This window comes from Ceratotherium simum, chromosome 2 (assembly GCF_057802395.1).
Source record: "Ceratotherium simum simum isolate JZ-2026a chromosome 2, ASM5780239v1, whole genome shotgun sequence".
NCBI classification, from domain to species: Eukaryota; Metazoa; Chordata; class Mammalia; order Perissodactyla; family Rhinocerotidae; genus Ceratotherium; species Ceratotherium simum.
Genome location: NC_141901.1, coordinates 22,476,233 through 22,503,916, shown reverse-complemented (window position 1 = coordinate 22,503,916; position 27,684 = coordinate 22,476,233). Strand labels below are relative to the sequence as shown.

At 39.8% G+C, this 27,684-nt stretch overlaps 1 protein-coding gene across 3 annotated transcripts in view; it reads left to right on the top strand.

The window, feature by feature from the left end:
• Positions 1–27,444, top strand: part of CENPF (centromere protein F) — a 58,212-nt gene extending 30,768 nt beyond the window's left edge. For all 3 annotated transcript variants that reach the window (XM_014783344.2, XM_087439100.1, XM_087439103.1), the window contains 10 exons: positions 1,549–1,684; positions 3,438–6,829; positions 8,097–10,943; positions 12,682–12,834; positions 15,437–15,613; positions 15,954–16,115; positions 18,475–18,637; positions 19,833–20,306; positions 21,982–22,160; positions 26,501–27,444. In XM_014783344.2, the coding sequence (XP_014638830.2) occupies positions 1,549–1,684; positions 3,438–6,829; positions 8,097–10,943; positions 12,682–12,834; positions 15,437–15,613; positions 15,954–16,115; positions 18,475–18,637; positions 19,833–20,306; positions 21,982–22,160; positions 26,501–26,704 (7,887 nt within the window). In that variant the 3' untranslated portion in view covers positions 26,705–27,444. The remainder of the gene's footprint in view (positions 1–1,548; positions 1,685–3,437; positions 6,830–8,096; positions 10,944–12,681; positions 12,835–15,436; positions 15,614–15,953; positions 16,116–18,474; positions 18,638–19,832; positions 20,307–21,981; positions 22,161–26,500) is intronic.
• Positions 27,445–27,684: the final 240 nt, after the last annotated feature.

Sequence of the window (27,684 nt, the reverse complement as noted above, 5' to 3'; positions counted from 1 at the left end):
CCAGACTGATAATTGAAGGCAGCCTTCCAGCACAGCGTTGCCAGGGCCATCTGTTTTCTAACGGTGCAGTAGGGTTTTGGAGGATGGGTCTTAATTGTTTCTTTAAGATTCAAAATTTTCCCCTGCTTTTCAGAGGGGTATTTTTGAAGTGCAATTTTAAAAGAAGTTAGCCTTATGAATTTTTTCCCCCCAAGGATGTGAGGTGCTTGGTTCTGTCAGTTTGTAATGATATATGCCAATTCCCCATGGTCCAGAGGGTGGCATATAATATAGGCTGAGATATTTATCAGCTATAAAATCATTGAAGGTTGAAAAACAGGTTGAGGAATATAAATAGAGGATTTATACTGTTTATTATGCAAGTCTTATTTGGTTAACAAGCAATAGTGTTTTTATTTGGCATATATATATTGCTTGGTCTTAAGATTCAGAAAAATAGACAGGTCGCTCTAGCAATAGAATGGAAGTGCACGTGTCTCTGCTACTTTATTGCACATCAATGCATGGATACTTCATTTAATTAGGTACCCAAAGAACCTATTTTCATTATGAAAGCTCAAATTCCCCCATCTAAAATTAATTCTTCTTTCCGCACTCCACCCCTCTGATTTCCCATGGCATCCTCCACCTCTTTTTAGTATTTAGCACATCCTGGTGTGTATTAAGTGGTTGGTATCACATCTTCCCCCACTGGGGGATGCCTGCCCTGAGGGCAGAGACTCAGTCTTATTTATATCTGCATGTTTCATAATGCCCATTCCAGCATCTTGCACATTGCAGATTTTCTTAATAAACATTTATTAAAGGTAATTTTACTCATGAAGACATTCTCATAACAGTGAACCTTAAGATGGCTTTAATGAAAAGTAAAAATTTGTCACATGAATTTTTTGGTTCATTAGCACACCAGATCTTTGCAAAGGTATATTTGATCATTCAGGTGTGATAGGAACTTGGAGCTTGTGTCTTTGAGGATCTTTAGGATTTTCCTTATGAGCAAGTAGCTCTTTAATAAGCATAGGCACATCCAGAAAGTTCAAAAGAAATATATTTCTTTTTCTTTTTTTTTTTGTGAGGAAGATCAGCCCTGAGCTAACATCTGCCAATCCTCCTCTTTTTGCTGAGGAAGACTGGCCCTGGGCTAACATCCGTGCCCATCTTCCTCCACTTTATATGGGATGCCGCCACAGCATGGCCTGACAAGCGGTGCGTCGGTGTGTGCCCGGGATTCGAACCGGTGAACCCCAGGCCGCTGCAGCGGAGCACGGGCACTTAACCTCTTGCGCCACCGGACTGGCCCCCAAGAAATATATTTCTTGAAGGAAAAAGATTATTGTCAGTTTTGGGTTTTGTGCTTTTTTTTGGCTTTTGTTCATAAATCATGTGACAGAAGTAAGAATGTCTAACTTCATTAAGGGCTCAAAGGGAAAGAGTGTTTCCTCCCCCAGTGAGATATACAAACAGTTCCTGTAGGGATCCTTACGAAGGCAGGAGTCATAACTTGCTTGAGCATTGTTTTGATTATAACCAACTAAATGTGTCCTTTAGGAAATGAAGAAGGAAAACAGCCTCCTTAAGAGTCAGTCCGAGCAAAGGGCCAGAGAAGTCTGCCACCTGGAGGAAGAACTGAAGAAGGCTAAACAGTGTTTGAATCAGAGCCAGAATTTTGCAGAAGAAATGAGGGGTAAGTAAACTTTGTGTTGTAGAGTTATTTCTCTAAGCTCCTGTTCCCATGAGGAAGAATGGATGGCCTTAGAAACTTTTTTGAATTTTTCCATATATTCTCCCAGAAAGATGTCTGCAGTTGATGTGGAGAAAGTTTTCCCTCTTCTACTTTTTAATTTCCAGAATGATAGTTGGACATTTTTTATTGGAACACATTGCGTCCCAAACTGCCTGGTTTTTCAGCACAACAGAAGGGTAAATATTTTCCACACAAAAGTAAATTATCAGTGCTGTCTCTCGCCCCAGAGTGCTATTCTTTGTGTCTCAAGTGTGTTTGTTAGTTATGTTCAGACAGATCATCTCCTCACTGATTACCATTTCCCAGATAATGGAAAAACCCTATATTAAATGCATATTTTACTAGCCTTTAATAACCATTGTTTTTTGATGACTTACTTGACTGAATGATTTTATTTCCTTACTTTCTGTGGAGCCACAGAATTATGCTATACACAGCAGATGAATCCACCATTAATTTCACATTTATTTGTAGGTACCATATGTCTTTTACTTACTTTTTTTTTTCTCACCTGAGGTGTTTGCACATCTAGGATTTCTTTTAACCTGACCTGTAGAACGTGTGTCACACTTCTCTGTGACGGTTTTCTTTTTTAAATTATAATCTCTCCAAGACAGCTTTCAGTTTTTCCACGGCAATAGGTAGAAATGTCAGTCTTCAGCTTTCTTGAAAGAACTATTGGAAAAGGAAGGGTTAGGGCATTTTTCAGTGTTGGTCACTAGTGTCATTGTTTTAGGTCCTCACAAGCAAAGTGGATTGATAATAGCCCTTGTGGTGCCATCTCCACAAGCCATCAACTCTCAGTAGGTAGAATGAGATTAGTGGGTTAAAAATAGGAATTGTTTTCCATTTAGTGTAACATCTGAGTTTATAACACGTGCTGCCTTTATCATCTAGTGAGATTCCCAACTGTTATTCTCCCCCAACATACTTGAGGAATATGAAGCCTTCCCATCACTGTTGAACGAAAGCATTGTGGTTATTCTCAACTAGGAGGGGCCAGTGGGTAGAGGTGAGTTATTAGGCAGAAAACAAGGTGGTAATGGAGTTTGAAAAATCTTCCAGATGATTCTCATGTCCATAGACACCACTCTTATTGTGAGGGGCTGCGATGTGGGTGACGTTGTTCCTCAGTAACACATATAGGCCTTGAGAGTTACTGATATATAGCATCATTTAGTCTTTTCTACTTAAGCCTGATCCTATGGATTTTTTGGCTAAAATGGTGGAGTAGTTATTTACTTTTCTGGGAAATCGGAATTACTCCACAGTGAAGTGGGATATTTCCATTTTAGTGCTGCTCTTGTTGCAGATTTCTCTCTTTGAATAAGTATTTCAAAAGGGGAAAAATACACATATACATAAACACATACATAGAAAAAGAAGAAAAGAAAGCTTCAAGTGCTTAGGAAACTAATCTCCTGGTATTTTATACAACAATACTTTGTTAAGCTGCTTAGAAAGAAGATGAACAAATATATTACCATCTTTAAAAGGACCATTTTCTCATTGTCTTTATATAAGACAATTTAGATAATTTAGATAATTATCAGGTGATCTACTTTCCAGGAGGTACCCAGGCAATAATGCCAATTTTTACAGGACTTGAAAAGCCATTTTAGAGTTTAGAATTCTTGTAGAATAAATATTTATTAAACACATGACAACTTAATAAAATTTATTTTTTTAATAGCCAAGAATACCTCTCAAGAAACCATGTTAAGAGATCTTCAAGAAAAAATAAATCAGCAAGAGAATTCCTTGACATTAGAGAAACTGAAGCTTGCCTTGGCTGATCTGGAAAAGCAGCGAGATTGTTCTCAAGACCTTTTGAAGAAAAGGGAACATCACATTGAACAGCTGAACGATAAGTTAAGCAAAACAGAGAGAGAGTCTGAAGCTTTACTGAGTGCTTTGGAGTTAAAAAAGAAAGAATGTGAAGAATTGAAAGAAGAGAAAACTCTCTTTTCTCGTTGTAAAAGTGAAAACGAACAACTTTTAAATCTGATGAAGTCGGAGAAGGAAAGCTTGCAGAGTAAAATTAATCATTTCGAAACTTGTCTTAAGACCCAACAGATAAAAAGTCACGAATACAATGAGAGAGTAAGAACATTGGAGATGGAAAGAGAAAACCTAAACGTCGAGATCAGAAACCTTCACAATGCAATAGACAGCAAGACTGTGGAGATTGAGACACAGAAGCAAGCTTATGTAGAACTACAACAGAAAGCTGAGTTCTCGGATCAGAAACATAAGAAGGAAATGGAAAATATGTGTTTGAAAATTTCTCAGCTTACTGGGCAAGTTGAAGATCTAGAACACAAGCTTCAGCTACTGTCAAGTGAAATAATGGACAAAGACCGGCGTTACCGAGACTTGTATACTGAATATGAGAGCCTCAGGGCCCTGCTAAAATCCAAAGATTCCTCTCTGGTGACAAACGAGGCTCATCACAGAGGTCTTTTGGCTTTTGAACAGCAGTCTGCAATGAATACTTCCTTCACGAATATAATTGCAGAACAAGCCAGCATGCCTTCAGAAAGGAGCGACTGCCATTTAAAAGTGGACCAAAGTCCAAAAAATTCATCCATCTTACAAAATAGAGTTGTTTCTCTTGAGTTTTCCTTAGAGTCTCAAAAGCAGATGAACTCAGATCTGCAAAAGCAGTGTGAAGAGTTGGTGCAAATCAGAGGAGAAATAGAAGAAAATCTCATCAAAGCAGAACAGATGCATCAAAGTTTTGTGGCTGAGACAAGTCAACGCATTAGTAAGTTACAAGAAGACACTTCTGTTCATCAGAATGTTGTTGCTGAAACTTTAGATGCCCTGGAGAACAAGGAAAGAGAGTTGCAGCTTTTGAATGAAAAATTAGAGACTGAGGCAGCAGAGACTCAAGAATTAAGAAAGAGCAATCATTTACTTCAAGAATCTCTAAAGGAGCTGCAACTTTTGTCTGAAACTCTGAGCTCGGAGAAAAAGGAAATGACTTCCATCATTTCTCTAAATAAAAGGGAAATTGAAGAGCTAACCCAAGAGAATGGGACTCTCAAGGAAATGAATGCAACCTTAAATCAAGAGAAGATTAACTTACTCCAAAAAAGTGAGAGTTTTTCAAACTGTATAGATGAAAGAGACAAAAGCATTTCAGAGTTATCTAATCAGTACCAGCAAGAAAGACTTATTTTACTGCAAAGATGTGAAGAAACGGGAAATGCATTTGAGGATCTTAATGAAAAATATAAAGCTGCACAAGAAAAGAACTCGAAGTTAGAACGCTTGCTCAATGAATGCACTGATGTTTGTGAAAATAGGAAAAATGAATTGGAACAGCTAAAGGAAACATTTACAAGGGAACACCAAGCATTTGTAACCAAATTAGCTTTAGCTGAAGAAAGAAACCAGAATCTAATACTAGACTTAGAGGCAGTGCAACAAGATCTGAGATCCAAGATTGCAGATATCCAAAACAATTCCAAGAGTGAGGCTGATGGTTTAAAGCAAGAAATCGTGACTTTAAAGGAAGAACAAAGTAAGATGCAAAGGGAAGTTAATGCCTTATTACAAGAGAATGAGCACCTGATGAACTTAATGAAGACTAAACATAAGCATCAAACTCTAGAATTGGAACCAATTAGGGACTCAGTGAAAGAAAGAGAGAGTGAGATAAATAAATGTAATGTTCAACTTCCGATGGATCTTGAAGTTGAAGATACTTCTTCAGACAGTTATAATGCACAATTGGCACAATTAGAAGCTAAGATAAGAAATATGGAATTAAAACTTCAGGAAAGTGAGAAGGAGAAGGAGTGCCTGCAGCACAAATTACAGACAGTTAGAAGAGACTTAGAAACTGGAAGTTTGCAACAGGACACTCAGTCTCAAGAAATTAGTGGCCTTAACGATACAGAAGAAAAGTATATTTCAGTGCTTCATGAGTTGTCAACAAGTCAAAATGACAATGCGCATCTGCAGTGCTCTCTACAAACAGCCATGAACAAGCTGGATGAGTTAGAGAAGATGTGTGAAATACTGCGAGTCGAAAAGTTTGAACTAATGTCTGAGCTGAATGATTCAAGATCAGAATGTATCACGGCAGCTAGTAAAATGGCAGGAGAGGTAGAGAAACTAGTAAATGAAGTTAAAATATTAAACGATGAGACTGGTCTTCTCCAAGGTGAGTTAGTGAAAGAAATGCCAGAAGGTGAATTTGGTGAACAACAAAATGAGCAGAGGTCTGTGTCCTTAAATTCTTTGGATGACGGTAATTTCTATGAGCACTTGACATTGTCAAACAAGGAAGTTCAAATGTACTTTGCTGAATTACAGGAGAAATTCTCATCTTTACAAAGCGAACACAAAATTTTACATGATCAGCACTGTCAAATGAGCTCTAAGATGTCAGAGCTACAGTCCTATGTTGACACATTGAAGGCTGAAAATTCGGTCTTGTCAATGAGTTTAAGAAACTCTCAAGGTGACTTGGTAAAGGAGGTAATACCAGGATCTGGGGAGGGGCGTTTGTCATTGTCATTCTCTTGTGTGACTGACAGCCCTGGTCTTTCAAGTTTGGGAGACTCGTCTTTTTACAAAGATCTTTTAGAACACACAGGTGAAATATCCCTTTTGAATAATTTAGAAGGGGATGTTTTGGCAAGCCAGTCTAATGTAGAGGAAGCATCATGCAGCAGTCTGGAGGAGGAGATTCTGACCAAGAAAGAAATCCCACCTGCCCCAGCGAGGAGTATTGAACAACTTGAGACCCTCTGTCAGATGTACCAGCAGTCCCTCAAGAAGCTAGAAGAGAAAATTGAAAGTCAAGGAATTATGAAAAATAAGGAAATTGAAGAGCTTGAACAGTTATTAAGTTCTGAAAGGAAAGAGCTTGGCTGTCTTAGGAAGCAGTATTTGTCAGAAAATGAACAGTGGCAACAGAAGCTGACAAGCGTGACTATGGAGATGGAGTCCAAGTTGGCGGCAGAAAAGAAACAGACGGAACACCTGTCGCTTGAGCTCGAAGCAGCGCTACTCCAGCTACAAGGTCTGGACCTAAGTTCTCGGTCTTTGCTTGGCACAGACACAGAAGATGTAAGTACATGGAGTTTACATGCTATTTCTCTGATTACATGCCTCGTAGGCGCTCAATAAATGTTTGTTGAATTGAAATCCGCATTAAATCTAAATTAAAATATTTTTAGGGTCCAAGGATACAAAGTTTTTTAAAAACAAACCAGAACTTTAGGAAAACGAGTAAACCTTATTTGGCGGGTAAATTCCTATCATGATTACATTTAAACACTGTTATATGGGAAATTACTAAAGATGTTTTTTAAAGTCTCCTGGAGAAAATTATATTATGGAGTCAGAAAGTCTTCAGGATGTGTATGTGTTTTTACTCTTTGTGAGTTGATAAAGCACATTTAAGTATTAAACTAGAGCTTATGAATTGTAATGTGATATGAATTTTAACCTCTCTTGCCCTTTTCAGACTATTTTTAATGTTATAGAGTTACATTCATGATACTAAATATAGGAGTTTATTACATATTACTGAATAATTTTCTAACAATTTGCTCTGATAGAAATCTATGATTTGGGATCAGTCATTTAAAGAGACACTTCTTTCTTTATTGAATATGAAATTGTTCAGTTACTTATAACTTTGTTTTTTCTAGTCTACCAGCTAAACTAATAATGCTGTACAGTTGGCGAGTCTCATTAACTGCCCCTGCCCCCCTCTGTAAGGTGGGGAGGGCAGGTGGTGATGTGGCAACAGTAGTAGTCACAGCAGCAGGTCCCCATTTTACAGATGAGAGGAAGGTGAGGCCCAGATCTGTGATTTATCCTAGAATATGGATATTAAGTGCTGGATCTGTGATTAATCCTTGGGCTGGGAATCTGGTCATGAAACCTTATTGTCTTCTCTTATTGAAGAACATCATAAGTGCTGAAAATGAAAGCTGAACATTTTATCTGGAATTTGGTAGCCTCTTATTTGATAATCACAAAGAGAAATTTTATATTTAGGCTACCTAAACTATTCTTAGCAAGAAAAAAATATGAAATTTAGATACATCACAATTTAGGTGATTAAATAGCTGATCGGAAGGGTTTGTCCTCCTGATAAATACCTTACCCAGTGCCTTGGCCATACAGAGCACTTACTGATGTTTGTTTAATTATGTTGAATATTTGGATGGAGAGAGGAGAATGTGGTGGGACTATGCCATTCGGAGAGATGTGTTTAGTAGAGGCAGGTAGCCAGTTTACATAAAATAATAATTAAGCCTATTTATTCTATTTTGATTGTTCTTGCAAAAATAAAATGCACTTTCATTATATATTACAACTATAGGTTATTCCAGGTGGAAACGATAGCTGTGACATAAAAGAATCAGAAGAAAATACTTCAGAAACTAAAGAGAGAACACCAAAGCGTGACTTGCATCAGATTTATGGAAAAGATGTTCAGCAGATCCTCAGTCTAGAGGTGGAGAAAGTAACTGAGACTGGTGTGATCACACGTACAGGAGAATGGTCTAGGGAGCAGTCCCCGGGAGCCAGTCATGAGACCCCAGTGGAAGACAAAACCCTGGGCTGTTCAGAATGCGTTTCTGAATTGTCACTTTCTGGTCGTAGTGCTTTGGTACCTATGACTTTTCTGGAGAATCAGGTAAACATTCAGAATCTCCAACTGCAGGTAAAAGAGACATCAGATGAGAATTTGAGATTACTTCATGTCATAGAGGAACGTGACAAAAAAGTTGAAAGCTTGCTCAATAAATTAAAAGAGTTGGACTCAAAACTCGATTTACAAGAACTCCAACTAACTACCAAGATTGAAACATGCATAGAACTGGAAAAAACAGTTGAGGAACTTAAGAAAGAAAAATCAGATTTAAGTGAAAAATTGGAATCCTTTTCTTGTGATAACCAGGAGTTACACCAGAGAGTAGAAAGTTCGGAAGGCCTCAGTTCTAGCTTAGAAATGGGCACAGAGAAATTGTCACATGAAATTATTGAGGATAATGTAGCCAAGGTGAATGACAACTGGAGAGAGAGATTCCTTGATGTTGAAAATGAGCTGAAGAGGACCAAATCTGAGAAAAGTAGCATTGAGCACCACGCTCTCTGTGTGGAAGCTGACTTAGAGACAGTTCAAACAGCAAAGCTATATTTAGAAAGAGACAATGAAAATAAGCAGAAAGTTATAACCTGTCTTGAAGAAGAACTCTCTGTGGTCATAAGTGAGAGAAACCAGCTTCATGGAGAATTAGATACTTTGTCAAAAGAAAATAAAGAACTGGGTCAGATGTCTGAAAAGATGAAGGAGAGAATACAAGAGCTCGAATCTCATCAGAGTGAGTGTCTACATCACATGGATGTGGTGGGGGCTGAGCTAAAGGAGAAAACACAGCTCCTTCAGACTTTGTCCTCTGATGTAAGCGAGCTGTTAGAAGATAAAGCTCATCTCCAGGAGCAGCTGCAGAGTTCGGAAAAGGACTCACAGGCACTGTCTTTGGTAAAAAGTGAGCTGGAACACCAAGTCGGGCAATTGAATGCAGAGAAAGAATTGCTCGTAAGGGAATCCGAAAGCCTGCAGACCAAACTGAGTGAACTGGAGCATGAAAAGCTCAATGTCGCCAAGGCCTTGGAGGCTGCACTGATGGAGAAAGGTGAGGTGGCCGTGAGGCTGAGCTCCACGCAAGAGGAGGTGCATCAGCTGAGGACAGGCATTGAGAAACTGAGGGTCCGCATCGAGGCCGATGAAAAGAAGCAGCTCCACGTCTTAGAGAAACTGAAAGAAAGTGAGCGGAAGAGTGATTCGCTTCAGGATAAAGTTGAGAACCTCGAAAGGGAATTGCAGATGTCAGAAGAAAACCAAGAGCTGGTGATTCTTGATGCCGAGAATTGCAAAGCAGAGGTGGAGACTCTAAAAACCCAAATAGAATTGATGACCGGAAGCCTGAAAGTTTTAGAAGCAGACCTTATCACGGTAAGGTCTGAAAAAGAAAACCTGACGAAACAACTCCAAGAAAAACAAGATCAAGCGATTGAATTGGACACGTTGCTCTCTTCATTTAAAAATCTATTGGAAGAAAAGGAGCAAGAAAAAATACAGATGAACGAAGAATCTAAAGCTGCAATGGAGATGCTGCAGACGAAACTGAAAGAGCTAAATGAGGAACTAGCAGCCTTGTGTGATGAGGAAACCTGGAAGGCCGAAGAAGCAAGTCTGGACTCACCGGCGCGGGAAGTGCATCAGCTGAGAAACAGCATTGAAAAGCTGAAAGTCCACCTGGAAGCTGATGGAAAGAAGCACCTCCAAATCTTAGGACAACTGAAGGAAAGTGAGCATCATGCAGATTTGCTTAAGGATCGAGTTGAGAGCCTTGAAAGAGAACTGGAGATATCAGGAGAAAAACAAGAGCATGTGATTCTTGAGGCTGAGAATTCCAAAGCAGAGGCAGTGACACTGAAAGTAAAGATAGAGGAGATGGCCCAAAGTCTGAGAGATTTGGAACTAGATCTTGTCAATCTAAGGTCAGAAAAAGAGAATCTGACAAAAGAATTACAAAAAGAGCAAGGACGAGCATCAGAATTGGAAACATTAAATTCTTCGCTTGAAAATCTATTGCAAGAAAAAGAGCAAGAAAAAGTACAGATGAAAGAGGAATCTAAAATTACAGCGGAGATGCTTCAAACACAATTAAAGGAGCTAAATGAGAAAGTGGCAGCTTTGTGTAATGACCAAGAGACCTTTAAGGCCAAGGAACAGAATCTGAGCAGTCAAGTAGATTCTCTTGAACATGAGAGGGCTCAGTTGCTACAAGGCCTTGACGAGGCCAAAAATAATTACATTATTTTGCAGTCTTCTGTGAATGGCCTCGTTGGAGAAGTAGAAGATGGCAAACAGAAACTAGAGACAAAGGATGAAGAAATCAATATACTCAAAAGTCAAATTCAAGACCAAGAGCAGCTCATCTCGAAACTGTCCCAGGTGGAGGGAGAGCAGCAACTTTGGCAGAAGCAAAAAATAGAGCTGGGAAATCAGATGGGGGAACTGGAGCGGAAGATCCAGGTGCTGCAATCCAAAAATGACACTTTGCAGGACACCGTAGAAGCACTGCGGAATTCTTACACGGATCTGGAGAAAGAGCTTGAATCGACAAAAATGGAAAAAATGTCCTTTGTTGAGAAAGTAAGTGGCTTAATCTGTTTACATTTGAGTAGGTTGTTGTGTGAATTATGTTTCCTTCCGGACAGTGTTTGCAATATTGGACCTAACTTTGTAAAGGCTTTAAGTTTGTGGGGGTCTTGAACTATGAGGACGTTGAGTTGGCTTCAGCAGTAGTGATGAAACCGAACCAAGTGGGCTCGCCCCCTGGTGAGTTCAATAAGACTCTACACCAGTGGAAGTTGTCTCACAAAGTAAAGTGTTTTTGCAGCAAATAGGAGGCCATGAGGAATCATTTCCAAAGTCATGGCGTCCCCAAACAAAGGAAAGCAGGAACTTTTATTTGGTTGGGAAATGAATATTCAAAAGGGAGAGGGGGGTATTCACTTGCACAGGCTGAGTTGGAGAACATGCTTCCACATAATGAGGCCTAAGCTCCTCCTGGAGAGATCTTTGTATTAAAAATAAGGCAAAGTTCATGGGCATAGCTCTTGTGGGGAGGCTTGGTCAGTTTCAGGATGGCTGGTGGTTACATCTCCCTTGAGTGCCTCACTTGGTCAGTTTCAAGATGGCTGGTGGTTACATCTCCTTAACACACAAAAGGAAAAGAAACAACTTGGAAAAACAGTTAATTGCTTCCAAACCCATCTTTGAGTTTCTCGAGGCACATAGTTGGTGACATTCACTCTTTCTTTGCTTTGGCACACATTTACATGGGACACTTCTATGGATTGGCCCAGGTTTTCAGGGTGGCACCCAGACATGGGAGAAGCTTTGGGTTCTACAGAGTTGCTGGTTCTAATTATATTTCCCTTTCAAGACAGTAGCCTCTGTATCCATGCCCAGTTGAGAACCACTACTGTAGAGAGTATAACAGATACTTAGTCAGGATCAGAAGGGATCCCCTTTGCCCCTGCCCTACCTTTTTGCCTTGAGGAGAAAAAAACTTAAACATATTCATATAATTATAACCAACAGAACCCCCATGGCTCCCAGTGTGTGTCCTGGGGATCTTGTGCTTTCAGCTCCTTTTATATCTTTGTGTAGTCTCCTGTTTTGTTAGCTGATGATTAGAGGGAAGATCTGCCATCAAGTGACTCAATTATTAAAGAAAAATTAAGTTTTTGCTCTATATGCTTACTTACTAATCTAGGAAAGCGATTCCTTTGAATTAAATTTTGGCTGGACAAATGTTAGAAGAAAAAAGGGAGTGTCCAGAAAATACAATCTATCATGACTATATTTTTCCAAGAATTTGCAGTTTTTGTACAGCTTGCAAGAAACGGGAGTTATAGTGGAGACGATTAGACAAACTGTACCGGGCTGTTTCAATTTTAAGGGGCAGATGCACACAATAGAGTTTTAATTGGTGTTAACTGATCTCAGGCATGCTTCTTGCAGATTAGTATGGCATTGGAGGGTTAGTCGAGACCCAAGAACTGATAAAAATCTAAGGTGCTGCTCCTGCAATAGTCTCTGATGTTTAAGTTTAATTCAAATTAATACCTTTATGCGAGATTTTAAGACTTAGTAATATTATCTTTCTTTGTCATTCCTTCCCTTATTGCTGTCTTTTATTGAATCTTTGCTGAGAAGAAAAGGTAAGCTTCCTAGTAGGTTTCGAGACTCTTAGTTAAGGGAGGATTAGCCGGGTTCCATGTTGAAGACTCAAGTGCATGTCATGAAATATGTCGTATCAGAGTGATTAATTTGATCAAAACAGACAACCCAAAGCTGATCCTAACAAAAGATTAAATTTCAGGTAAACACAATGACTGCGAAGGAAACTGAGCTGCAGAGGGAAATGCACGAGATGGTACAGGAAACAACGGAGTTGAAAGAAGGGTTTACTGGGGAGAAAAATAGGCTAACTGAAGAAATAAAATTAATGTCGGAAGAAATAAAGAGCAGCAAAGTAAGTTTTCCTGTGACAAATTCATTATACTCTGATAATTCAGTGTGTACACTGGCCTTGTTTGTTTGTGTAAGACCTTCTGTAATATACCAGACTTTTTTTAGCTTTTGAGAAAAAATAACCCGGTGCTTAGGTCATGATTAGACTTGCAGTAATCTTCACTATCCAGCACTGTTGTGAGCCCAGAAGGAGCCATGAGAGGCCTCTGAACACGTGAAAATACCTGTCGCAGAGTCCAAATATTTTTTCATAGAAGTCGACCCTTGTACGACATGAACTCACATCACAGATAGATTTCATGCAGTTTTCAGCAGGTTTATCTGCTTTCATAGCCTGCCACAGATTACAAGCCAGAATGTTCCTAGAGACAGATGCGCTGATCTTGCTAAGAAGTAACAAAGTAACAGAAAGAAGTCACAGTAAAATGTAGAGTTGGTGCAGTCTCCCGGTGTTATTTTAGGGCAGGGTTAATGTGGCGAATCTGTAGCATTTGGGCCACACTCCCTGCTGCTGTTTCCATAGCAAACCTTGCTGATTTGTGCCCTCCCTTTCTCCTGAATCTCTTAACACTGTGTCCTAGGTAGCAGCTACCATGCACGCAGAGCTGGCAGATGCAATGAAACCCATCTGCCAAACCTAGTTAAATGGTAGACATTCCTATATCCATATAGGCTTCATGCAACTTCATCCCTATGTAGTACTTAGAAAAAGAGAGCAAAATATAGTTGTGATTATGACCCTGAATAATCACAAAAACTTGAAATGATATTTGTAATAGCCTGCATAAGGAGTTGGGGAAATTTGTACTTTTCTTTAAATACAGGATTTAATCTAATGAAAATTGTCAAGTTTTGGCGTTTACTCTCAGCAGTTGACTTATGGAATTTCCTGACAAAGCTTTGTGGAAGGAGTTCCTGTGGATGGTATTTGAGTATTGCATCTGCTGAAATCTTGGGTACTGAGCAGCGTGGGAGAATCCCCAGCATATTGTTATTTGTATTTCATTTACAGGCTCTACTAAAAGGAAAAGTGATGTGTTCAGCCTCAAGTCCATACATATAAGTGTGTTAGTTTGCAATGGCTTTATTCATTCATTTATTCATTCTATAAATAATAAGCCCTACTAAAGTCAGGGGATGGAATGTTGAACCATAGCTATTCTGGGGTTCCTGTACTCAGAGCTTACATTCTAGACACACAATAAATCATTAAATAGGAAACATGAAATAATCATAAGCTGTTCAGTGCTATAAAGGAAACAAATAAGATTCTTTACTGCACGATAATTGGGAAGTGGGGTATGAGGGTAGGGAACAACCTATTTTAGATAGGGTGCTCAGAGAATGTCACCTGCAGGATGAGGAGTCACCATGCGAAGAACAGGGCAGAAGAAGGAGGCTTCTAGGTCTGGAGAGCAGTGTGATGAAATCTCTGAAATTAGAAAGATATTTATATTTTTTAGAAATTGAAAGGAAGCCATTGTGGCTGGAGTCAGATGGAAAGTGATAAGAAAAAAGATTGGAGCAGTAGGAAGGCCAGGGTAAAGAATTAGAATAAAATCTAAAGTAACACCAAATACAGGAGGCTAGAGTTTAAAGGGAAGGTTTAGGGTGGATACAGGAATTTGGCTAGTTCAGAATATAGGTTATTTCAAAATTATGGAAGTGGTAGAAAATATGATGGGGAAGAGAAGGTGGCTCAGGGCCTAGTCCAGAGGACCTCCGGCATGCAGGGTGAGATGAAGGAGGAAGAGCCAGCAAAGAAAACAAGAAGACGTGATGAGGCAAACCAAGAGAGTGTTGAGTTCTAGAAGCCAAAAGTGGAGACTATCTCAAGACAGAAGGAGTGGTCAGCAGCGTCAGATCAACTTAGAGGAAGAATGAGATGAGGACTGAAGAGTGCTCTTCAGATGTGCAAACGGAGGCTGATGATGCCATGAAAAGCTATTTCAGGAGGAGTTTGGGATGAAACCAGGTTGGAGGGGGTTAAAAAGTGAGTGGGCGATGAGGAAGTGGACACTGCATGTGTATTAACATGTATGGAAACAACTATTTGGGATCAGGCGCGGGGAAGCCAGATGCCTCCAGGGCTGGGGTTTTGCCAGTCCTGCACAGGGAAGGGAGAGAGGGGCAAAGAGTTGGGGGCATTTGGAAGGAAAGTCGTATAGTGATTGAATGTGGAATCTAGGCTGGTCGAGGAAAAAGACATAAATCTGAGGGGCTTGAATATGAAGGGTGGAGGTGGTGGTGGTGGTACTGTTGATGAGGTCAAGGAATGACTGCAATGCAAGTACTTAAATAAGCGAGCCTGGAAGCCTAGGAAGGTGTGGTCCCAGAGTGGTTTAGCTGAAGTCGAGGTTTCTGAGATTCTGTGGTCCCTGCGGACGTGACTTTGTGGGTGATTGGGCTGGAGCAGAGGAAATTTTCACTGGAGATGAAGTCGCAATTTAAAGTGAATACGTTGCTAAGGATTATAGCACTATTCTATATAGGTTTTGTCTTGCCTGTAAACTATTTCTTCCCCCTCAGTACTCAGAATTTCCTAAAGATATATATGCAAGTTCTTAATTATTTTCCTGTGATTTTCCTGCTTTTCTCATTAGGGTCGATTGAAGGAGCTTCTGTTAGAAAACAGTGAATTGAAGAAGAGTTTGGATTGCTTACACAAAGACCAGGTGGAAAAGCAAGAGAAAATGAGAGAAGAAATAGCTGAATATCACCTACGGCTTCAGGAAGCTGAAAAGAAACACCAGACTTTGCTTCTGGATACAAACAAACAGGTAAAAACGTGGGGTTTGGTTACCGGGGTTGCTGGAGAGTGTGTTTTGACCATGGTAATGAGGCATTTTTTGCACGAAGGTCAGTGTTCTGTGTTATAATCATGCTGTATAATCTTACGAAAGGTCCCATCGTATTAACTTCACTATCTTTCCCCCAGTTACTTGCATGTGTCTTATTTTATGACTTGATTTTTAAAACTACATTTCCATCTTGGAGTAGAATAGTAGGAAAGTCACAAAGACTGTTTGAAATGGTCCTTGGAACAGCAGTTTTTTGTTTTGTTTTCCCTACAATTGTTTAGCTGAGTCTCCTGGCTAAAGTAACATTTTTGTGCCCTAGTATGAAATGGAAATCCAGACATATCGAGAGAAATTGACTTCTAAAGAAGAATGTCTCAGCTCACAGAAGGTGGAGATGGACCTCTTAAAGTCCAGTAAAGAAGAACTCAATAATGCTTTGAAAGCAACCACTGAGATTTTAGAAGAATTGAAGAAAGCCAAGGTATGTTCGCTTCTCCTAACTTCATGACTTAGAATGGTTCATACAGATGATAGTGGTTTTAATGGTATAGAATTAAGTGCTTTCATTTTAATTTTTATGAAAATTATTTCGTAGTCAAAAAATAATATTGTTCATCAATTCTCCGCTGAGTTATTTTTAAAAATCAGTGGATGGCCTGCAGTCTCATAGCTTGAATAAACTTTATCCATTGCTCAGTGAATCCTTTCAAACTAGAGGATGTTCAAGACTTCTCAAGATGGATATGAAGGTCGAGCTGATAACAGATTAGGGCAGGCCCCTCCAGCTGTAGATAATAATTTGGTGGGTAATTCCAAAGTCCTGCTTGATTGATCTCCAAGTTCACTGCTATCAGCAAACCCACTTTCCTGTGGCTTATGGGGAGATCAAAGTATGGCACACCACTTGATCAGGCGCACGTATGTGTCCATTCTCCTCTTCCTCTCCACGCAAGGATCATAAAACTTGTTTCCTTAGGAAAAAAGGAGGTGAACCCTGGGCTCAGGATTGTTAGACTGTAGATGGTGCTGCAGTGATTCTACTTGGAAAGGGAGGCTGTTTTCATTCCTACAGATATTTTTCATAAAATGACTACCATCCAGAATGCATAATAATGAACCTGGAAAATAAATATCTTTCAGTAAAGGTCTTCACTTCTAGAGTGATTGAAATTTTTAAAATTGTGGTGTTAATTGTATATTGAAACAGAAAACTAGGTATAAGCTTCTTATGTTTATAGCTCTTACATGACTATCAAGGTGAAGGAACTATACCAATAAAATACAAACTAATAAAATTCAAGATAACATTAATGATCAGTTATGTTCTGCTGCTACAAAATGAGAGAAATTAGGTTTAATAATAGAAAGAAGTAGCTTCGGGTCTACTTTTTTATTTACTCACTTTCTGCTTTTTTGATCTTCGACAATTCTGTGGGGAATGTCTATTTATATATATACTATGTACAAAATGGTACATTGCTTATTAGCTGAGTCTATTCAGATATCATATAGTTTTAATAAGGTACCAGTTGATAAGCGTTGTTGAAATTGAATTAAATGGATTGCTAATCCAGTTATGGTTGGAATCAGAAATAGAAAATTCTGAAAGTGCAGATTTACCACAACATTGCTAATAAGTTGTTTCGAGATGAAATATACAAAGAATAAAATCTACTTGCAACACGACTGTGATGCTCAGGTTCTTTTTTTATTTTAAATAGTGTGGTCTGCCTTATATGTTCGTGATCTCTCTCTCTCTCTTTTTTTTTTTTTTGTGAGGAAGATCGGCCCTGAGCTAACATCTGCCAATCCTCCTCTTTTTATGCTGTGGAAGACTGGCCCTGGGCTAACATCCGTGCCCATCTTCCTCCACTTTATATGGGACACCGCCACAGCATGGCTCTGCAAGCAGTGTGTCGGTGCGCGCTGGGATCTGAACCGGTGAACCCTGCGCTGCCGCAGCGGAGTGCGCGCACTTAACCATTTGTGCCACCGGGCCGGCCCCTGTTCATGATCTCTTATCAGAAACTCTTGGAGCTAGATTGCTTTAGAATTCTGCATTTTTAAGATATTACATAATACAGTGCATAATATCCCAGCGGGGTCTGGGGTAATACTTCATAATCCAATTCATCTTTCTGCAGCAAAATGTATGACTATTCTCACAAGGTGAGATAAATAAAGACTATAAATAGCTTCGTATCTGTTCAGGTCGAGTTTTGCCCCTAAATCCTTTTCATAGCTTTGTTTGGATTTTGCAGTTGCAGTTAAGGAACTGCGAACGGTGCGGCTGAGAAGTGGGTGATGACACAATTCTCCCACCATTCTATTCCTTTCTGTTTGAGCAACTATAAAATTTGAATTTGTGTTTTGAGCGATAATTTGGTCTTCACTCCATGTGACTAAAACAGATGCCATCTTAGGTATTGAAATTGTGCAATAGCACAAGATTACAAATGGGAACACAATTCTCTTACTGAAAATTTTTGACTCACCAACAGTATGTCCGTGGACCCCTACCCCCACTCCCCAGGTGTGATTCCCATTGGATAAACACAGACATAGTGGGCTACTTAATAGGACATTATCTTAGGAACCAAGATTTATGCTTGCTGATACTAAGAAAGAGAGTGACAAAACCAGTGTCTTCTGGGGCGACCTAGGAAACTGAGTACAGTAGAGAAGGTGAATTGTTTTATGCATCTTTAAATGTTTTGTTTTAGACATAATAATTCTTAAGTTGGTAATATATGATTCTTAATTATATCTCTTAATTAATATTTCCATATGCTCATAAAAAGCAATTCAAAGTTTTAGGTGGAATTACTTTTGTTTTGTAGGTGGACAATCTAAAATATGCAAATCAATTGAAGAAGGAAAATGAACGTGCCCAGGGGAAAATAAAGTTGTTGATCAAATCCTGTAAACAGCTGGAAGAGGAAAAGGAAATGCTGCAGAAAGAGCTGTCTCACCTTGAAGCTGCACGAGAGAAACAGAAAACAGGTGGGCGTGAACTGGGCACATCAATAAGCCAGAACCGTTTTCCACTAGTGACACCCTACACGGATGGTGTATGTGCATAGGAAGTATTTTCAGTGCTCTGTTCTATTACTGTCGATTTTCAGCAGTTATCAGTTTTTCAATTTCTGAATTTTGTGCTCAGCTTGCAGACATTACTAGGATTCAGAATGAAGCCTGCATTTTGAAATAGAATTATTGCATCTTCTGTTCTATAAAACATACAAAAAACTGACAGCACTTTTTGCTAACAAGCCATTCCAAGAAGAGTTTTCATGTGGATGTCCATTTACCTAGTTCTTCCGTCAAAGGCAGATTGGCATCTGAGCTGGCATTGGTAATTTATAAACAGCTGATTCTGGTTGTCCTTGGCCCATCCTAGTGGGTCAACTAAATGGAAGGGTTGGGGAGCTATACTTTTGGAGGTGGAGATAAAATAAAAAAGAAGAGAAATGACAACTCTCCTTGTCACTTTTCTCTACTTACACCCCAGAGTGGAATGCCCTTACTGTGTGGGTAGATTATGGCAAGCGTAGTAGGAGTGGCTCTTCTGGACCACAGCTTTGCAGGGTGGGTCAGTAATCTTTCCTGTTGAGAAGAGTACTGAGGATAGATTGGGGCTCCAGGGAGTTTTTCCAATGGATTTAATGCTGACCATGGTACTACAAGTTGACTAAGACTTCTACTTGCCGTATCCCTCAAGCTCTTGTACATCAGCTCCTCCGTTGTTTCCAAATGGTTTGGGCTTGCCTTGTCACTGGCCCCTTCCTGTCTCCCAAAGCCGTAACAACAGAGACTTTATATTCTCTACCAACTTTTGTTGTTCATTCGTTTATGATGGAAAGAATGGACAGGGGAAAATAGAGGATGTGTAAATTAATTCATTTGATCTCATATGATCACTTTAAGAAAGTTTGATGGATTGGCTAAAATATGAGTTTGAGATTTCAGTGGGTTTTATTTAAGCTATCTCAATAAGTATGTAACTTACTAGAATATGTACCTTGGTATGATCCCTCCCAAACAAGAGTTGTTTGAACTATAAGAACATATACAGATACATCTCCCCATGTCCTCCAAAAAAATCAAAAAACAAGTGTAAGGTTACCTGCATTATGATGCCCAGTGTTAACTAGAGAAGCATCAAGTTACACATGATGTGTCACTTTATTTATGACAGGTACTGTTGTGGATGCTAATGTAGATGAATTAATGACTGAGATGAAAGAACTGAAAGAAACTCTTGAAGAAAAAAGCAAGGAGGCAGATGAATACTTGGACAAGTACTGCTCCCTGCTTATAAGCCATGAGAAGTTGGAGAAAGACAAAGAGATGTTAGAAACACAAGTTGCTCGTCTGAGTTCACAACCATCTAAACTTAGTCTCCAAAGTTCTCCTTTGCTAAATTCAGTTGTTCCAGGACCATCTCCAGTCCCTTCTGTTACTGAAAAGAAGTTATCGTCCGGCCAAAATAAAGCTTCAGGCAAAAGACAGAGGTCTAGTGGGATTCGTGAGAATGGGGAAGGAACGCCTTCTACCCCAGAGACGTTTTCTAAGAAAAGCAGGAAAGCACTCAAAAGTGGGATCCACCCTGCAGAGGACGTGGAATACACTGAGTTCGAGCCAGAGGGACTCCCAGAAGTTGTAAAGAAAGGTACGCATAATTTAAAAATTATGTGTGTTCTTTTGAAAGTCCACATAGAAATTCACATACAAGGAAGTCCACATAAAAATTCACATACAGGTCCAGCCCCTAGTGGTTAAGTTCAGCGTGCTCTGCTTCTGTGGCCCAGGTTTGGTTCCAGGGTGTGGACCTTTGCCACACATCAGTGGACATGCTGTGGTGGCAGCTCACATACGAAATAGAGGAAGATTGGCCACAGATATTAGCTCAGGGTGAATCTTCCTCAGCAAAAAAAAAAAAAGAAAGAAAGAAAAAAATCTCATAGAAAAGAGACAAACATTTATTTTTTACATTATTGTGCAACAGTATGAATTGATCTTCAGAAGTGATTGTCCACTTTTAAATTGATAAGGTATATATTTTCCTTTCTGTCATGAGAGAATGACTAGGATCTAATTACTCATGTCACACTACAAAAAGGGCTCATAGATTTGAAAATGACTGTCAAAAACCTGTTTAGAATTTGATATTTCTGTGCTGAAAAATCCCAAATCAAGGACACCCTTCAAGCTTTGCTACCTTTGGTCATGTCTGACCTAGGTAGTAGGTGAGCTGGAGGATGGGCCCGATGACGCTGGCCCCCTGGCTGGAGCCACTTACCACGTTTTTTTTAAACCCCAGTGGTCTTCCAATCGTTGCCCAGGGACTGGGGCCAGTCTAGGAACTATTTGTTCCTGGTCCATGACAGAAAAAAAAACGTGCGGAAATCAAGAGTAAGAGTTTAAAATTTTCATAGCAATTTGACATTGTTTCAACATCCAAGCACATAATCGTTTTTCTGTTGGTTGATTCTTATTGTATTATACAAAAATATCATTCCACAGCAGATTATTCCCCACCCCTCCCCTCCAAAAATATCAGAGCTGATTCTTTGCCGTAGATGGTTTCAGAAGCACTGTTCTGAGTAACTCTAGCCTTTAGGAAATCTAGCTCAAAAATAGTTAGCTATCTTTCTCATCACTGTTTTTTATTTGTAGTTAAAGGTTAAAAACAAAACAGAAACAAACACTGCTTTAGTTAGCCATTAATGCCGCCCTGGAGTGTGTGTGATATGCTGTCTTTAGTATCCTTGGGATTGACTTTCTCCTTATGGTCGCCACAAGTCCTGTCCGTCCCCTCAATGGAAGGAGGTGTGTGTGTGCAGAGAGTGAGGCCACTCTGAGCAAGGTCAAGTCTCTCCTCCCTCCTGCTCTGCATGGGAGCTGTCACCTGAAGTAGCTGTGACCATTTTACATTATCCCCCTAAACAAGAGCTAGCCTTTCTGTTTAATTTTTCCTTTCCATTTTATCGTCCTACTTTCTTGAATCCAAATTTTACAGTTAAGCCTGCTGGTGTGTTCTTCAGATCTTAGGCAAATGCGAGTTAAGACATCCACATAGAAGAAGCAGGAAAAAATTTTCTGCTTAATATTATTTTCTCATTGTGGTTTCTTATGTTTCTAATAAGAGAGAACCTGCTAGTTATTTATTCAATTTGATGACTCCCAGGGTAACTGTGAAGTTAATCCATGGTCCACTGTGGCCAGGAGAAAGTGTTTTTGGAGTTACCCTTATCTTCGTTAAAACTTTACCTAATGAATGTCGTTTCCACTGTAGATAGAATTGGACCCAGCAGCGTTGACAGTCAGCCTTTTTTTCCTCTTAGGGTTTGCTGATATCCCAACAGGAAAGACAAGTCCCTATGTCCTGCGCCGGACAACCATGGCAACTAGGACCAGCCCCCATCTCGCTGCACGGAAGTTAGCACCATCCCCACTGAGTCTCGACAAAGAAAATTATGCTGAGACCTCCAAACCAACAGCTGGTGGCAGCAGATCACAAAAGGTAAACGCCTGTGCACATGTATCTACCGTTTGAAATCCAGGAAGTTACAGCGTTATCTGGGTGAGGATTTGACACTGCGCCCTCTGACTCAGGAGCTCTTTAAAGTCTGACCTTCTAGATGCGGTATAAATAAGTCAGTGTTGGGGAGAGGAGTGAGCAGACCTGAGGATGAGCATTACATTATCCTGCCCACAATCTCGTCCTTGACGCAGCAGACCACTTATAAATAGTCTGATGGGAAATGGCGTTGTTAGATCGGAACTCAAAGGACATGTAAGAAAGTTTCGAGCATTACCGTTGAAGGATGTGAAGAGGTAGTTTCTCTTTGGGCATAGGCATTGGGCACTGCTTGTTTCATCCTTTTTCCTCTCACCCATCTGCCGCCCAACTGCCGATTCTTTTTTTGTTACTCTACTTTCTACAAAAAGCACATATTTCAGTAGATGTCTAAGGAAAGGAGCTCTGTTCATGGATTTCTCTGTTTTGATTGTTGAGGGTTGGGCTAGGACCTGAGTGATCTCTATGTACCTTGCAAACAGCCCAGGAAATGTTATTTAAAGCATAAGAGAATATTAATATTTGCTTAACAAGTCTTTGTTTCATTACTATAATCCATAGCAGCTACCATGTATATATACAAAATATATGCATTTTATTGAATTCTCATAGTTGATTTTCTCATTTTATTGAACTCTCACAGTGAGTAGTATTATAAAGGGATGAAGAAAGTAAGACTCATAAAGATTTAACCTGCCTGGAGATAATGCTAGTCTCTCTCAACTCCACAGTCTTGCTCTTTTCCCAGTGTTTCTCAAACTAGGGATCACAGGAATATTGTTGGAAGTTGCTGGAATAGAGTCAGGAATTTAAAAAATTTTGTGATTTTACTTTGCTTACTTGTCCGAGTTTGATTAAGTATGCAATCTGAACCAGCAAACAAAGCTTCGAAAGTGTAGTAACCCCTATTTGTGTAATGTAACAATTCTTAGATGAGCAGGCGTGCTCCTCAGTAGGATTTTGGATATCAAAATACAAAGACATTGGTGATTAGTTGCATCAAAACAAGAACATATTTGCAAATTTGTTATGTTGACGTATAAGAGCTTTAAGCATTGAGGAATTTATACCTGGTATTAAGTTTGTTCATAAATTATGTTATAATAAAAATTTTTTTAACTCAGGGGTGACGAAGAAGGGTCTTAGATTTTCTTTCATTCATTAAAATTGGTCCATCCACTACTTGTCTTAGAAATATTCCACCATTTTGTGCAAACCTCCTCCCCGCCCCCCGGCTCTTTTTCTCTCTCTCTTTCTTTCTTTCTCTCTCTCTCATTCACTCACATTTGGATTTAACTTTTGGATGCTGGTAACAACAAAACACTGAAGGGTATACTGGAGTAGGTCCTGACTTTCCAGTGACCATAAGAACAACTTCTTTTTGATAAAACAACTAGTGCTCCTAAAGAGCGAAGCTTCCAAGCTTGACCAAAGCTATTAGTCACAAGGTAACCCCTGACTTGCAATACAGGAGGGGTCGGGTTTAGGTTCTGGTGTGGGCTGTGCCATTTCCTTAGATGAGTGACTGGGAGCCACTCCTGACTCCTCAGTCCTTATAAGTACCCATTCCTGTTTGTCTCACACTTATGGGGATCAAATGAAGTATTTGGCTCTCGCAAAACAAAATCATGACACAGAGGCAGTACCCTGGACTTCCACCATTTCATGGTGGCTCACTTTATTGTAATAGCTGCTTGAGTTTCTGCCGTCTGAGTTCCAGTATGAGTTCTGTGAGGTTCCTGATTATGTTTATGCTACCTGTGTCCTCACGTCTAACACAGTGTCTGACGTTCTACAGATACTTGTTGAATGAATGGAGCTGTTAATGTTGCCGAGGTGACTGCAGTTATAGATGTTTAAAGGTGTGTTAGGAAATCATCTTATGAAATCACCATATGGGTCATTTTTTGTTTTTTTATGAGGAATTGATGTAAAAGCAGTTTGCATGTGGAGATCAGACTTATTATCTAAGAATAAGAGCTTTGCACACTAGGGGGCCAGCGCTCCACGCTGCTGTTGAGTCTGTTGAGTATGGAGTAGTAACCATGGTTTCCTGCAGATCTGTGTTCAGGGCATTAGCTACAGGCCACAGTAGGCAGCAGCGGTTATGAATTGCTAAGCAAGTCTGTGCACTTGTGCAAGTGAATGGGAGGGGGTTCCTCTTCAGAGGAGGTTATAGGCGACTTCACGATTAGATGCAAACTCTCCAAAACCTGGTCTATTGATTTTTAATTAAATTCAGCATTTTCCGAGTCACCTTATAAAATGCTTGCCTCATCTGTTAAGCATATTTCATCATTCAGTTAGAAAAATACAAAGCAAGATATCATTTCCTAAAGCAGTTGCTTAGAAGCTCAGGATTATGAGCCCCCTCCTGAAGTGACTGGCTGAGTTTTGAGAGAGATGATTCCCTAGGTCACTTAGCAGGACCTTTGTGACATCTGACAAGTTCAAAGGGGAAAACAGGTAAAATGCAGATGAGGTGAGGGGCATTCTCTGTTACGTCTCTGGGATGAATAAACCCAGGAGCTCCTGGTTTGCTGGGGACAAGGGAGTCGGTGATTGTGTGTAGACTTGGTCTGCTGAACCTGGGTGGGCGGTCACTGCCAGAGGACGGGCCACTAAATTGTAGAGGATGACAGTGATGCCGTCAGCATAGCATCCGTCAGAGTGGGGCCTTGCATGTTTTCTCCTAATGAGATTCCTTTTCACTGAGCCATCTGCACACTTGCCCTCTCCCCACTGTGGCTGCAGACACAGTTTGTAAGAAAACTGGGTTATGAGTGCATCTAATAGTTTAAATACTCGGTGAATTTGACCTCGTCAGGTTATGGGCAAGTCTGAGGCTAACTAACCAACATGAGGATCCAATCGAGTTTAAACTCTGATCACAGACTACAATTTCCTCAATTCAGTATCAGAGAATATGAGTCTGGAGGGGGAAGCTAAGGAGTTTTCCTGGCTCAGATTCTCTTTTTCCAATGTGATCTCTCTCTTTTTTTTAATCGTGAACCTAAAGGTTTGACTTGCCTGCATCTGATTGGTTCAAGGGAAACACCTGTCTTTTGCATCACTTTCTACTTGAAAAAAATTTTAAAAAGTACCAGTAAAACTCTGTTTTTTTCCTTCAACTTTCCATGGACGGGAATTTTCCATTAAGTCCTGATCCTTCAAGGCTGCTCTTTTTAAGTGTCCTGCACATAATCTGAGGCAGAGGCAAGCTTTCCAGGGATTTGATCTGTTGACCAGATTTACTATGTTTTCTGTAATGAAAAGTATTTAGCTGCCTTTTAAAACCACATACTTCCTGTGGAAAGAATATAAATGGGGAAATAATTTCCATTCTTTCTTCTTACTGCTTCAGAAGGAGGTCACGGGCAGTCAGTTGCTCTGGAAGTGATCTGTCCCCTCGCTGCTTCCCAGCAACAGCACTGAACACATGTCGCCCTTGTTGAGAATCCTTCCTCTTTTTCTTGTCAAGATCTTCCTACTTGAATCTTCCACTCTTGTCTTTTTTGATTAAGTGAATCTTTTCTGTACTTCATCTCTCTTGCTTCTCTTTCTTTTTCCGGACCCCTCATCTTCTTTCACTACTATGTAAACCTCAAAAAGCTACTCATCCCTCTCAATATGCTTCTTAAAGCCTCACATTTTCTGAGATCCCTCTTCTTTTTAAAAGGGGGAGTGACTCAGGGGATTTGCTCTTCGGCTATAATCCGAATCCAATATGGAAACAAAGCAACAATGTAAGGACAATGATTAAAATGCCATTATATGAGGAACAGGTTCTAGGTCTTTGAAATGTTGTAAATAAAGCTCCCACCCTATGAAGGTATTACTCACTTGGCTTATATTCATTTGAATGACAGCAGGGGCTCAATGGAAGCTGGTTGGGGTTCTCTCTTAGGTATATATTGAACAATTGCCGGGTGGTAAAGCACATTCTGGGCACTAGGGATACAAAGGTTAAGAGGACGTAGTCTTTGCCCTCAGAGAGCTTACCTGCTGATCTGAGAATGTCACACTGGCCTTGGGAGTGTCAAGGACACTGGCCATCAGAGGTGTCAAGGAAAGTTTGCAAGGTGACTTGTCAGAGGTCGCGTCCAACACCCTTCTAGCTTCTCTGTTAGGTGGGGCCTGTTGTTAGGGAAGAAGCAATAGCAAAACTGTGTACAGCTCTGAGAGAAGAAGAACTTAAACTTTGGTGACATAAGTGTTTTATTTTTCATGTTGTAGAAATGTGACTGTGATTGAAACCTGTAACAAAGATGTTTGTGTTGCAGGTCAAGGGTGCTCAACAAAGCCCAGTGGATTCAGGTGCTGCCTTCCGAGAACCCACCACGAAGTCTCTCTCGGTCAGTAACTTTCCCGAGAGAAGTTCGGCCGACAGCCCCAGGGAGGGCCTGAGGGCCAAGCGAGGCCGCCTTGCCCCCAGCCCAGAAGCTGGCCCCGAGTCCAAGAGCAGCGAGAACTGCAGGGTCCAGTAGAAGAGACCTTGTGTGTCAGGACTCCCGGAAGGTGGCAGTAGTTGAGTAGAAAGTAGTCAGGAAGCACATTATCAGTGGGAAGAAAACAATTCCTTATAAGTTGAAGTATATTGTACTCTTTAGATCTCCCATATGTAAGTATTAGAAGAGTTTGGAAGCACTGATCACCTATTCATCATCGATATTCCTCTTCTGTGATGTAAATGGTACTATATAAAGCCTTTTGGTAATTTTACACTTACATGGCAAGCACTATATTAACAACTTCTGTTTGTGTGTGGATTTTACACTAAAAAAATGCAAAACACATTTATACTTCCAGTTAACAGCTCCCAGGAAAACGTAAACTTTTGCTTTATGATTTTCCTATGTAGAGTGTTAGGCATAAAATAGTTTTAGATCAAGAATTTCTTTGAGCTGAATAAAATGAAAGAAAACCATGTTGTATGTGTTTAAGGAAAACATGTACACACATACATATATGAGTGTGTTCATCCTTCTCTTCCAATGTGTTTTCTAAATCTTTGCTTATTAAAGCTGTACATATTTGTGTGTGGAGGTGGTGGGAGTTGTGTGTTTATTTCCACTTAGCCTGGTTGCAGCTTCCTCGAAGGTGTAGTATATCAAGTTTTCTGTCATTGTGCTGTTTCTTTTTAAGACTAATTTGGTATGCATTCTCATAAATGGTGATCTTTATTAAAATATAGCATTTTTTTCTAATAAAAAAAAAGTTATCTTTGTTTTCTGTAAAAATGATTCCTAAATATAAATGCATTATAATCACTGGTACCATTTCTTGCTAACTTCAACAACCTCTTAGAAAAGTAAAAGTGTTTTAACAAATGATACTAGTATATTTAGTGAACATATATTTAGTGAACATTTCAGTTATATTAAAAGATGTGATTTGGAATATGGGTCATGAAGCTTATATAGGAATATAATATGTCCAGCTAGTGCCTGGCACATTGTGTGTACCC